The sequence below is a fragment of the Myotis lucifugus genome, unplaced genomic scaffold (assembly GCF_000147115.1).
Source record: "Myotis lucifugus unplaced genomic scaffold, Myoluc2.0 scaffold_5, whole genome shotgun sequence".
Lineage (NCBI taxonomy): Eukaryota > Metazoa > Chordata > Mammalia > Chiroptera > Vespertilionidae > Myotis > Myotis lucifugus.
This window is the reverse complement of record NW_005871053.1, coordinates 4,356,952-4,371,036: the sequence shown is the minus strand read 5'-3', so window position 1 is coordinate 4,371,036 and position 14,085 is coordinate 4,356,952. Positions and strand designations below refer to the sequence as shown.

General features: G+C 38.3%; 1 protein-coding gene across 3 annotated transcripts in view; it reads right to left on the bottom strand.

Moving 5' to 3' along the window:
• Positions 1-14,085, bottom strand: part of LOC102430467 (zinc finger protein 385B) — a 174,905-nt gene that overhangs the window by 80,137 nt on the left and 80,683 nt on the right. The window contains exon 1 of one of the 3 annotated variants that reach the window (XM_006083048.3): positions 12,113-12,303. The exons of 1 other annotated variant lie outside the window; for it this stretch is intronic. In XM_006083048.3, coding sequence (XP_006083110.1) covers positions 12,113-12,254 — 142 coding nt within the window. In that variant the 5' untranslated portion in view covers positions 12,255-12,303. Of the gene's footprint in view, positions 1-11,507; positions 11,569-12,112; positions 12,304-14,085 lie in introns of those variants that run through there. One more of the 3 variants, XM_006083051.3, reaches the window with a different exon arrangement.

The following is a 14,085-nucleotide window of genomic DNA, read 5'->3' as shown; positions in this document are numbered from 1 at the left end:
CCCTCATCCAGGCTGGCAGGATCCTAGTGGGAACCTGACCCTGAAGGGGTGTGACCAGCTGCAAACAGCCATCAGCCCCTCACCCAGGCTGGCCATGCACCCAAGCGGGACCCCCACCCTGATCCGGGACACCCTTCAGGGCAAACCAGCCGGCTCCCACCCATGTACCAGGGCTCTATCCTATATAGTAAAAGGGTAATATGCAAACTGACCCTAACAGCAGAAAGACTGGGAATGACTGGTCACTATGACACACACTGACCACCAGGGGGCAGATGCTCAATGCAGGAGCTGCCCCCTGGTGGTCAGTGCGCTCCCACATGGGGGAGCTCTGCTCAGCCACAAGCCAGGCTGATGGCTGCCAGTACAGCGGTGGTGGTGGGAGCCTCTCCTGCCTCCTCAGCAGCGCTAAGGATGTCTGACTGCAGCTTAGGTCTGCTCCCCACTGGCAAGTGGACATCCCCCAAGGGCTGCCGGGCTGCCAGAGGGATGTCTGATTGCCAGCAGGTGGTCATCCCCCAAGGAGTCCCAGACTGCAAGAGGGCACAGGTCGGGCTGAGGGACCCCTCCCCCATCGAGTGCACAGATTTTTGTGCACCGGACCTCTAGTGATATTATAAATATCCAAATGGCCCTTGGCAGAAAAATGTTCCCCACCCCTGGAAGTATTCCAATTTCTCCTGTATGCCTATATTGGACCCCTATATTATATGCATATAATCCCCTTCTTACTTCAAGAAGAAATGAACAGTATGGGAAAATGCTCCCAACTATTAAAATTTCCACCAATGTTCTTATACAGTGTCCCAGAATAATTAAAATTCCTATTTCAATGATATTTTTGGTAATGAATTTCCTTAATGAACTCTGCATCATATTTTGAATCATTCCAGAACATTATTGGCAATGGTGTTTAATGGACTGTCATACCTCATTTACATTGAACCTAAAAACAGAAAAAAAGAGAAAGGCACCTGAAGCATTTATCTATAATGACAAGTCTTCATTCAGGTTAACCCCAACCATTAGGAAAAAAAAGAGAATCAGCCAAAAGTATAGATCAAACAGTAATGGTTGTTTTCCTGATGCCAAAGTAAGTACTCTGATCTCAGCCTGGCACCCACGTAAGCCACCTGTATTTAATTATACTTATTCTTCTATGTAGATAACATTATATCCATTGCTAACTTTCAGAACTTGTAGATACAAGACGATTATAATAATATGTCAAATGTTGCAAAGGCACTTATTAAAATATTTATTTTAAAAGCTTTGCTGTAAAATCTTAGCTAAGTTAAAAACAGATTTATTAGATCAACAGCCTTTTACAATTTACAATTATTATCGTTGTTAAAGTATAAACCTTTTACAGAATTATTCTATTTAAAGCTGCCTCATGAACAAATGTATAATTATTTTGCCATGGTAGGTCTCCCCCCGACAAAAGAAAATTCTAAGCTCATGATGGTGGCTGGATAACAACTATGTAATACAAGGCCCCCGAGGGCCTGGCAAGAGTACTAACAAACTAAAATCAAACAGAACGGAACATGGAACTTGACAAACAGATTGCTCCATCAACAAAGGTCAGAATGTACAATGATCCCCTATCCAATCAAATTTCTATGCTAATAAACTCAAGGCTTGAGAGCTACTAAACTGCCACCCTTCATTAGCATAAAAAACTTAGCAGCTGTTTACCATTTCATTAGCATTTTAATGACAGACAATTTGCCATGTTAAACACAGATTGTTTTAAAGTACTTCTGAATAAATATAAACTATGTTTTCATCAATTCCCTCACCTTAACCTTGCTGTTTTTACTTTTAAAACCTGCTTTTAATATTGCCTCACCAAGGTTGATTGCTTCAAAGCAAGTTTTTGCAGATGGGAAATGAATGGGACAGAGTGCATTTTCTGCAGTTTTTCAACACTTTGTCACCTTATTCCAGATTTTGCTGCTGCAGCTACTTTTGGGAAACATTTCTCTTCACCTTGGGATACCCAAAAGTCATTGGGACATACAAGCAGAAATTTGACCAAAATGCATTGCACCCCACAAGAAAATGCTTAATTTCTGTAAAACTCAGACTCACTGAGGGGAAAAAAGTTGAAAATATAATGAGCAGGTATTTCAACACAAAGGCTGGTGTAATGTACCCTTTACATCGCTATTCTTATGAAACAGGACCAACCTTTGTTGTTTAAACTATTTGGCAATATGATATGAGACACCTCCTCTATGTAGCTCAGTTTGAATGCATAGGATATAATTGCATATATATATCATACTGAATCAAGTAATAATAGGGCTCCACCTTATTTGATAATAAGGCTTTTTATACTAGTTGATGTATATATATTTATCAAACTCCCTGTATGAAAATTAAATACGACATACAGGCATGCATACATCAAACATCTAACATGAAAATGACACATGTCCTTATAGTCTCCCATAAGAATGTAATTAACCCTCTCTCACAAATTTTATTTTGATGGTGAAATCCAAGTTGTAGTCATCATAGCTAGGAAATCAATAATATCTGAAAGACAATTCATTGCTATGATCATAAAGAAAACTATTATTTCAGCCAACTGTCAACAGATTATGTCACAATCCATCACAATAAAACCTCATTTGAGGACAAGGTGACACTTGAAATTACTGACTTAGTCTTTGACCTTCAGAAATATAATTCTGAAGGCCTATTTAGATTATAGCTGTGAGGATTCCTAGTGGCTCTTCTTTCTATGCCGTAACACAAACAAAAACACACACCTCATTCTTAGAAAGGAGAGTATGCCAAAATCACAGAAAGTCTATGTGGAGAAGCATTTATAGAATCAGATCAAATATGTATATATTCTATATTCTGAAGAAGTAGTTTCTTCTTATACCATAATTATATATGTCTGCATTAGTGAGCACTGAAATAAAAAAAACTTAATATATAAATATCTATTAGTCAGATATGATGTCAATTATAGGACTACCAAAGATTTCTTTAAAGAAAGTAAATAAGTGGCATTTCAGATTTTCTACCAAACAGTTTTCTCTTTTTATTGCTTTCCCAGCTTTGTTGCCCCTTATACTAAGTAACTTTCCCTCTTATCAGTACAATCTCCAACCATCATCTCCTTCACCCCTTCTCTCATTATGTCTATTATTTTTTCAGTCTGCATGTGAGGAAAACAAATTCACCAAGAAACCATAAAACATGGCAAGTAGGAGGGGACTATGTGATAGGGATGTGACTGATAAAGGGTTTTGCTTCTGAAAAGGCCAGACAATAATATTTTCAAAGTGTATTCTATGTGCCAGCACTACCTTAAGCATATTACATATGTGTACATTTATACTATCCTAAACATGTTACATAACTGTATATATGCATGCACACATATAAGTGTATATATAATTATATATAAGTATATATACATATATACTCACAATAAAGCATTAAACAAGGTACTATTATTAGCCTAATTTTTACTGAAAAACTGAAGCACAAAGTAGTTAAGTCCAACCTCATCCATCAAAACATCTTTGTGACTTTGGAGTAGGCAAAGATTTCTTAAATAGGAAACAAAGGATGCTAATAAAAATTAGTAAGCATACTCTATTATTAAGAATAAAATTGTAAGAATAAAATACTATCAAGGGAATGGAAAGGCCATCCACAGAGTGGGAGATGGTATTTATTATATATACAAAGGGCTTGAATCTAGAATAAAGAAATCCTTCAAGTCAATAAGAAAATGGCAATATAATAGGAAAATTGGGCAAAAGACTTGAATGGATATTTCACAAAAGTAGGTACTAAAATGGCCTGTAAACATACGAAAACATGTTTAACTTAATTAGTCAGTAGGAATATATGAATTAAAATTACAATGAGATAACATTACATACCACAAGAATGGCAACAATGAAGAAAGACAGATTATCAAATGTTGGCAAGAATTCTTATCTAAAGTATTGTTACAATTTTTAAAAGATATTCCACAATATCTACTAAATCTGAATCTATACATAACCTGACGCAACAATTTCACTTCTAAGTATATACTTAACAGAAATGTTATACACTTGAATGTTCAATAGCAATACTATTTACAATAGCCCCAAACTGGAAATTAGCCAAGTAACCCATCAACAGTAAAATAATACATAAATGTTTTTGGTATCGTCACACAATAAAACAGTCACATAATATAGGACTGTTATATAGCAATGAGAAATACAGGGTGGGACAAAAGTAGGTTTATAGTTCTTTGTTTTGAAAATAGAATCTATAATAATAAAAGGGTAATATGCTAATTAGGCCGGATGTCCTTCCGGACAAAGCCAGGGCTGGAGGGAAGCCAGCCTAGGTCTGGGGTGCCTGCCAGAGGCAGGAGGGAAGCAAGCCTGGGTCCCAGGTGCCAGAGGGAAGCTGGTGCCAGCAGCCGGAGGAAGGAAGGCCTACTCTTGCACGAATTTCGTGCATTGGGCCCCTAGTAATTAATAAATGATAATACAGGAATAAACTCTGTTCTGCATACTCACAACTGTAAACATATTTTTGCCACACCCTGTGTAAGTACATGCAACAACAAACAGACCCTGCAAATGTAATGTTGAGAGAAAGACCTAAAGGAGCATATCAACATGCTGTGTGATACCATTTATGGAAAGTACAAAATCAGGCGAAATGACTATGTTGTGAGGATTGTGGCTATCCTTGCAGGAAGAATGAGATAAGGTGGAGGTGGAGTGACTGGAGGGGCTTCTATGGTGATGGGAATCTTCTTCTACTTATCTTAGTGCCAGTTGCACAGGCATGTATGTTTGTGCACATTCATTCAACTTTACACTTATGATATGTGCACTTTTGTATATGTTATACCCCAATAAAATGTTCTGAAAAGTAATGTTTTTAGGAAACAATTTTGACAAATATAGGCAAAATTCCCCACAAGAACATCTCCAAATACTGTCAAGTTTGTATAGTTTTAAGGTGGATGTGTTTTCTAAGTTCTTTTTTCCACTGCCAGCTTGATTTTAATTCTGAATGATTTGTGAGTAAATAAAAGTTCTCTTTAATGCTGATGCTTCCTCGCTGAATTTCAGACGTGGATAGAGAAGACTGATACAGAATTCAGTGATGTCAAAAAGAAAAATGTGTGTCTAAAACTCTGAATCTACAAAATCTTAGCAATTGGCAGTTTTGTGCCCGCATCTCCCTTGGGATAGGTCAGGGTTCCCTCCAAAGAGCTCCAACAGCAGAATCTTGGCAGAACACTGCATTTAAAAATAAATCCTTTTGAGTACCACACTGAAGTTTATAAGTAAAAATGAAATGCTATATGTAAAAACAGCAGTGAAACCACATCATGATAGATTTTAAGCCTCAGTGTCCTTTGGGTTTAGTAATATGCCAGCTTGTACACAAAATGATGAATCTTTCACTAAGATGCAATGGATAGCTTTTCCAATGCTGACAGCAAAATGCATACGGCCAAGTGGTGATTCATTTATATCGGAATACTTTGCCCGTGCACTGAGTTTCTTACATTTAAATCTTGAATAAAGTGGGTAAGATTTACTTACTATATATTACCAAATATAGTTTGGTTAAACATGTGACATACTTCATCAGTTGCAATTGTTTTTTAAAAGGTACATTGAAAAATCTGAAAATTTCAGAATTTAAGTAAAGAAGATAGTTGGTTTAAAAAAAAAAGTTTTCAGGCCCAATTGTCTTCTTTTAAACTGAATTTAAAATATTTTGCTTTGTTATAGCTTTTCCACTTGTAACCTGATAGTATTAAGTATGACCGCACAAGAACAGAAACTCTAAAAAGAAAGAAACAAGGTTCTGACAAATGCTTTGTCAAGTCTTTTAAAATTGTTTTTAATACACCTGACTTATCAAAAGGGAATGTCATGTGCTTAGTTTCTAAATTACTAAGCCTTTAAAGAAGCCAAAATTATCTCCAGACAGGGATTTACTAAAATTGTCTGAGGTCGAGAGTGGATTGGGAGGTCACAGTAGCCTGACGAAACTTTCTGGCAAAAAGACCCAGGGAGATGGTCCTGAGCTACATGTGCCCAGTGATTCCTGTCTGTGGCATCGAGACACTTTTCTGATGTCTGAAGCCTCCTTCTGTTACATACAGAGAAGCTATTTGCTCTCCCGTACAGCATGCTAGGGACCTAATGGCGGCGTGGAACTAGGACTATTTTTTAAAGAAATCTTCCTAAAAATACAGGCTTTCTTAGGAAAAGCAACAGCTATATTTCCCAAACCACTGAATACTTCTAGAGGAATTATACTTCATAAAATTTTAGAGGCAAACATAATTTAGGAATTTACCCTTCATTTTATGTAAGAAAAGTGTATTTTGGAGAACTTAACCCAGTTTGGTATCTGTCTGTTGGGGTAGGTAGTTAGTTAATATTAATAAAGGAGGAAAGCAAATGGAATCAGACATTAAGCCAGATTAACTAAGAAGCTAGAGCAGCCAGACACCCCAGGGGCTAGCCAATTCCCGGACAAGAAGATTAACAACTTCCTTCCACTCCGACCCCCCTGTGTAGGGAGGAAGGACTAGGTTCCCAATATTCCTGGAGGATAACTGGTCCACTCACCCAGATTATGTGGGGAAGGAATAAACAATAAAGGGGAAATTCCTCTGTGGGCAGATGCCCAGTAGAAACCAAGATGGTGCAGGGGGAGATAAGCGCATATGGAGTTGAAACCAGATGACAAGGCAAAACTTTGAGGCCATGTGCAATAAAGGCAATATGGTGGCATAAAGGGGCGGAGTCTAGCCTGGAGAAAGGATTGGATTGGATAAGGGACATGAAACACAGAAGATCCAGAAAAGAGATTGGTTAGTGGGAGGCTCCAGCACAAGCCCAGGAAAAGCCAGGAAAGAGATTGGATAGAGCTTACTCCTTCCCAAACCCAAGGATATATAATTAAAGCTTAACAAAAGTTCTTCTGTTGAGACCACTCTCTTTGTAGCAGCTCTGTGGGTCCAAGTGCCGTAGCTCAAGTGCAGCCCTGGCAGAGGACATGCAGATGGAAAAATGAGACTCAGAGAAGTTCTGCATCTCTGGGCCCTTGTCCTTCCGAGTGAGGTGAGGACAAGTGTGGGCTTATGGCTCCATAGTGAGACAGAGCTGAGTCATCTGGTCATGGATGAGACACAGGGCACCCGGGGCAGTACGATGTTTTCACTCCAATAAATCTTACAACTGCACCTCATCTTCCTATGAGTGGGTCCCCAAAATACTTTTCTTGTGATTCCGTGAAAGAAGCCTATTTCCACCAGCAACATGATAGAATCAAACCTAGAATTTCTTGCTCAGGGACACTTGTCTATAAGATCAAAGGTATGTAAGAATGATATATTATAGTTATCTTTTTAAAAAATTTAAGTAGACTGGTGTTTGGTCTGATATATATATATTGATTTCAGAGAGGGAGAAGGAGGTAGAAACATCAATGATGAGAGAGAATTGTTGATTGGCTGCCTCCTGCACACCCCTTACTGGGGATCCAGCTGGCAACTTGGGCATGTGCCCTGACTGGGAATCAAACCCAATCATAACCTGCAGGTTTACAGATCGATACTCAATTACTGAGACACACTGGCTGGGCTCTATTTATATTTTGTCTGAAATTTAGAAGTATTTATTTTCAAATGAGACTTTAATTTTAATTTTTTATAATATGATTAATAAAAGAAAGAAATTAAATGAAAGAGAAAAGCCCAGCGGTCAAGAGGCAACATTTCTTTCCCTTTTATAGAATGGCTGAAGATTGATTGCAACATCTCACTTTAAATAATTCTTCTAATATTCCCACTACACTTTTAACCATACTGGGTGGATCAATATAACTAATTCAAATAGCCTCATAGTAGGATGCACACTCACATTTCTGTTGGTAGCTTTTACACTGAGCTTCTATCAAAACTGCAAGCAAAATGCTATCTGCAAAGACACATTTCTTTTATTATCTTTGTTGTTGAAAATATTACAGATATCCCACTCCTCACTCCCCCCATTGGTCACCTCCTAACCCCTCCCAATGCCTCCCCAGGCCTTCACCACACTATTGTCTGTGTCCATGGTCCATGGGTTATGCATATATGCATATACGTTTTTTTGGTTTATCTCTTTCCGCTCATACCCTGTCCCCTCCCCTTACCTATGAAGTTCATCACTCTGTTCCATGCTTCCATTTTGCTGGGCCAATTTTGTCTATCAGTTTTTGTCTATCAGTTTATTCTGTTCATTTGACTCCACATATAAGTGAGATCACTAAGCAAAATAAGCCCATCAGACACTTTTTTTTTTAAAGCAATGGCAACTGACCTTCCTTGGAGCAGATGGAAGCTGCAGGGCCGTTGAGGCCCCTGGCTGCCTTTAGGCCTCTCCTGTGCAGCTCTCACAAAGGGCTTTGCTGTAGGGGCTGCATTCAGCAACTCAGGAGGTCAGCTCACCGGCTCTAGGACATGAAAAATTTTGCCCCCTAGTGTCAGAGGATTTTAGTTCTTGCATTCAGTGTCTAGGCTATTTGCATTTAAGAACCAAAAGGAAACAAAAAGTTACAGTGGTTTACTTAATGGTCCTTTTAAAAAGATATTTTCCCCCAGAAGCTTGCTCAACGTAAAGAAACAGAGTTAATATTTGTTCTGCCAGTGCTCTTTACTCCCACCTTTGTAGAGAAAAGAGATTTCCCTAGCTTAAATATTAACCAAACAATTCAAAAGCTGTTGCCCATGTTTTAAAAAAAGTAATAAACTTCTAAATAGAAAGCACCATTCGAGAATAAATAGAAATGGTAAAAATTGTGTTGTAACCCTTTTTTTCTTTTTGTAAGTATATTCCATAGCCACCAAATTCTAGTGGAGTATTATAATCATGGTGACCATCGCAGAAGAAGACACTCTTGGTCCTCCATGGGTCAGGAGACTATTTTCACCCAGGAGCAGAGAGACGACACCCACCCGGCAGGGCTGCTGTGCAAGCAGCATGAGAGCCACCATGCAACCCGGTGGAAAATTGGTGTGAGGTGACCAATCCAGCCATGCCAGGGATGGGGTGAGCAGAGAGTGTAACAGGGAAAAAGAGGAGTTAGGATGGGAGAAAGGTGAGGGGGGTTTGGAGAGAGAAGGGGGAGTGGTGAGTTTGGCATACTTTTGCAGAGTGGACTAGAATTAGCACCGATTCCTTATTTGGAATTTCCTAACAGGTCACTCCCAAAATAATCTCCTTCCCTTTTATCTGTGTGTGTGTGTGTGTGTGTGTGTGTGTGAGAGAGAGAGAGAGAGAGAGAGAGAGAGAGAGAGAGAGAGAGAGAGAGAGAAATCTGTATAGGATGAAGGATTGCCGAACAAAAACCATCTAGTGAAGCAGGACATCTAACGCCTTCAAACAGAGGGACGCCTGGGAGACAACGTAATATCACTCTTATCCTGAGAAACAGAGTGTCCTGTGACCCAGGGGATGCTTGTACTCCAAAGCGTCTTTAGTGGGTATTGAACGGAATGGCCAATCCCGGGCCTGCCTTCCTGGAATTCTGCCATTGTCCTGACAGCCTAGAAATTGATGCTACTCGTTTCAGTCACGCAGGCAGCTTCTGGGGCACTAGTGATAGGCAGTACAGCATCAGATAAGGCCCTCTGAAGAATGCACAAGGATTTTCTGCATTGGAAGTGATTCATCATAAATGACTGTCCCTGCCCCTGTGTATCATGTTTATCCTTGTACCATTATACTGACTTTGTACCAGTTTTTCTTCTGTGGAATTTCCTTTTGGCTTCCAAAATGACCCCTCACTCGCCCAGTGATCCCCAAACGTCAAAGACAATGGTATTTTAATAAGGAGCCACATGGAAAATAGAGAATGTAATCATACTACCCATCACTTTCCTTCTCAGTGATTTGCTTTATAAGGCAACAAAGGAATGGAAACATTTTCTAGACAAACATTTATTTTGACTCTTGGTCTCTTTTGAACTTCAAACAGCCTTTTAAGCTCTCTTTGTTTTAAAGGACACAAATGGAGAATAAACAATTCATAAGAAAGGACCTTGTACTCAATGTATTTAATTTGACAAAGTGTATTTCCACTTACAGTCCAAAAAAAGTATCCAAAGTTCCAAAATTGTACAATCTCTATTTCCAAACGTTGATTGACTTGTGACTGTGTGTTTTTTCTTTAACACTCCCTTTCTCTGTCTCTGTCCTATACCTGTCTCAGGAGTTCTCCATCTCACCTGTTTACCTTTTAGGCCTCTCTCATCTCTCTCCAGTCTGTGGCAATTCTATCTCTGTCTTTTTTATCTCTTTTTGTGTGTTTGCCTGTCTGTCTGTTTCAACTTTTTGTCTTGGTCTCTGTCTCTCTCACCATAATACTGGCAGTGAATTAGAAAGCACTCAAAATTGGTCATTTACCTTGCTTTGAAAGCTGTATTATATTAATTTTGTTTTTAATATTTGCATCTATAAATCAAAAGATTAATAGTACGATTTTGATAATATCAGAATAAGTTTGTCCCTGTGATGAGAAAACAGTTAAGGCCATATCTCTGGTAATGTCTCAAGTAGTCACGTCAGTTTCAAACATTTAAATCCACCATAGAATGTAATGGTATATTTTTATAGAAATTTGTCATCACTGACCTGAGTTGTATAAATAAGGGAGGGTGGATGGGTGGGAAGTAATCACCCAAGGACCTTGTATGCATATATGCATGGCTCATGGCCACACACAAAGGGGTGGTGAGGGCCTGGGGCTGGGGTGGGAGTGGTAGTGGGAGTGGGGAGTGGGGGAGGACTGGAGGGAGTCATTGGGGGACCAAAGGGGACATATGTATTACTTCCAATAATAAAGAATTATTTTTAAAAAAAGAGAAAAAAATACTATAACTTTTCATTGGGGAGCACAGGTACTTTTCCATATATTAAGTCCACTTCTAAACTAATACATGGCTTACTATCACCCCATGTTTTTCTAATAAAGAAAATACAATTCCATGTCTAAGCAAACATACAAAAATTCTAATGGTAACCACACTGAGCCACAGTGTCTGCTAAGAGTTCCCGCATCACATTCTCTAGGACCTTGCATGGGCTTTCATCTATTCATTATTTGCCAGAATACACGGAACCCTCTGTGTTTACCCTTCTAATCCACCAATGAGTAGAATAAAAGAAGTTGATGCTCTTTCAATCTTTTCCAAACCACCTGAAATCCCACTAGGGACCACAAGATAAAAACATCTTCCTAGTGCCAAGAGTTTCTAAGCTCTTTCCTAACAGTAATATCTAGTCATGTTTAAAAAATGGCAAAACTGAAAGAAAAAGGATATTTTAGCTAGGAGAAAACTAAAGTGATAATATAAAAATAGAAACTAGAATTTCATAAATACCTATTGCATACAAACAAAATACGTCTATCTGCATAACAGACAATACTCCCTCTTGAGGAGCTAAACTTACCTGGTTTCCAGAGAGATTTCTATGCCCAAGGGTCTAAATAAACATGAAGCCATTGAGTTTTGACTTGAACTAGATGGAAGCTTAAAAACTTGAAACTTGCCTATCATAAAAATCACGTGACAGGAGTGCAAACAGCCCACGTCACTCAATGTTATTATAGGCTACCAGCCACTATTCTGTCAGTCTGAATGTCCATTCTTGAACGCGCACATTCATTAATTTAAATATACTTCCTGAAGAGAGGAGAAAAGAGAGGGAGGGTTCTAAGTACTTGGATTAAACGTGAATCTCATTTTTACCTAGTAGTTATTCAGAGACAATCTTCAAAAGAAAATGAAACCTAGTAGTTCATAAAGACAGGAAATGTGGGAAAGCAGTCGCATCTTCATTATATTCAGCAAAGTGACCCAATAATACAATCTGAATAAAAACAAGTTTGGAAAACCAAGATGATATTGGGCAAGGAAGCTGTGAAATTAGCAAATTCTGTTTGCTCTAATTCTGATATTTTTTCTTCTTCTTCTGAAATTGATTTTACTTGTTTTACAGTTTTGTCATGAAAAAGTTCCCTGAGGTGTAAATGCTAATCAATTTGCAAAGCTTACCTTCATTTTTAAGGTTATGTCCGTGGTCACTTCTGCATTTGAGTACTTTATGAGGTATTACATTGAGAGCTAAATAATTCCATGATTTCAACCTGGTGCTCCTGTGAAATGTGGTGCTAGGAAACAGCAACAGGCAGTGCATCCGAACAAATCATAGGTCCTCTAATTGCCGCTTAGCTCTAATTACTATTGAGGATGGTGTTTGCAACTTGATTCCAGGGAGAGGGCAGACTAGGGCCCGACAACTCTGAACCAAATATATCCTAAAAGACTGGCAAGTCACTTTCTTTCAGGTAATTTTTCTGATTATCTCCCAGAAACTACCACTTTGCCATAGTAAGAATGAAATCTAGCTAACACCCACTTCTCTTCCCCAGAAAAGCCATTCAATTCTCTCAAAAATATTTATGTTTTTTAACAATTTGGATTTTTTTGGTATCACTTAAGGGGATTTTTTTTTCTTTTCTAGGCGGGCAACTAAATCTTTATCTTAAAATGGTTTTTAATTCAAAAAGAAATGTGTTCTCAACTATGGACTTTATTTGTATTGTTAGTCCAGAATAATTTGCATACTGTTAGGCATGAAGAATTTGTTTCCTTTCCTGTGGATTTTTTAGGATTTAAATAAAGATTCACAGCATATTTTAAAAAGCAGATAATTGGATGTTTAATTTGATAATTTGATTAATGGGGATGTCTCTGCATTTCAATTAAAAAACCTAATTTCAGTTATATAGGGAATAATCATGGTGAAAGTAGCAGTTGTGCAGGCTTGGAACTAAATGATACACCATTTGCTTATATATGTAACTACATAATTTCAATCTCCAGCTTAGTGACATCTGACCATGTGATCAGAATAGGGCTTCTGATATATCCATGTTACACCCGGTGGCTATGACTGACTGTTTTGCTTATGCTAAGCTTACTGTCATTGATACTGATGAGTTAGCTTAGTGGGCATCTGACTAAATAAAAAAAAACACCTGAAATGACTGATGTTTGCAAATGTCAGGAAGAATTTTACACCTTTGTGCAACTTAGCACATTTGCTAACCACAGCCAACACTTTAGTGACGTGCAGAATTAATTACACCCACACAAATTCAGCGATTTGGTATATCTGTTTATGTCAGATATGCACGGTAACTATCAGGGACAGGTAAACCTAAGGGAATAATTAGATGCAGCAGTCAAAATGGTAATTATAAAACCAGCTCTTAGAAAAAGGGGCATATCTCCAGGGCCAATGATCGCAGTTGTTATAACAAAATAGCATTCTAAATGGGACATAGCAGGTTAGCACTATACTTAATTTCCCCCAAAATAACAATTGTGCACTTCTTACTCACCTAATATTTATTTAGTTCTTCATGATTAAAATAAAATTATAGTCACTGCTGTGGTTCTCAATTTTTTATTTTATTTTTAAAAAATCTATAACTATGATAGTACTCTTCTAAGAAAACTCTTCGTTCAGAAGGGATTATGTTGATGCTTCCTTTGAGGTATTTTTCTTTCATGGAGCTAGGCAAAATATTCCATTTTTTTTCTTTTCAGAGTATTTTTTCTAGAACATTTTCAGGTCTGGCACAGTAGTCCATTCTCAAACCCCCAAACTCTTTATTTATACCTTTCATAGAGGCTTAGCTTAGTTCAATTGTATGAAAGTGTGGTCCCCAGACCAGCAGCAAAATTCCATCCCAAACCTGCAGAATCACAAACTGTGGTGGGACCCAACAATCTATGTTTTAACCAGCCCTCTAGGTGGCTTGAAGCACACTGGTGTTAGTACATACATCTATCGTCATGTATGTACTAAGAGCAGTAGGAGAATGGGGTAAGGGACATTTAGCCTCTATGGCGGGAACTGCAGGAGAGATAAAGGCTGAGCAGAGAAGTGACATGTAAGTGGTCCTCAAAAAAATGGAAAAAGTCTGGATGAATTGGAAAGAGGCACTAGACATCCCCCA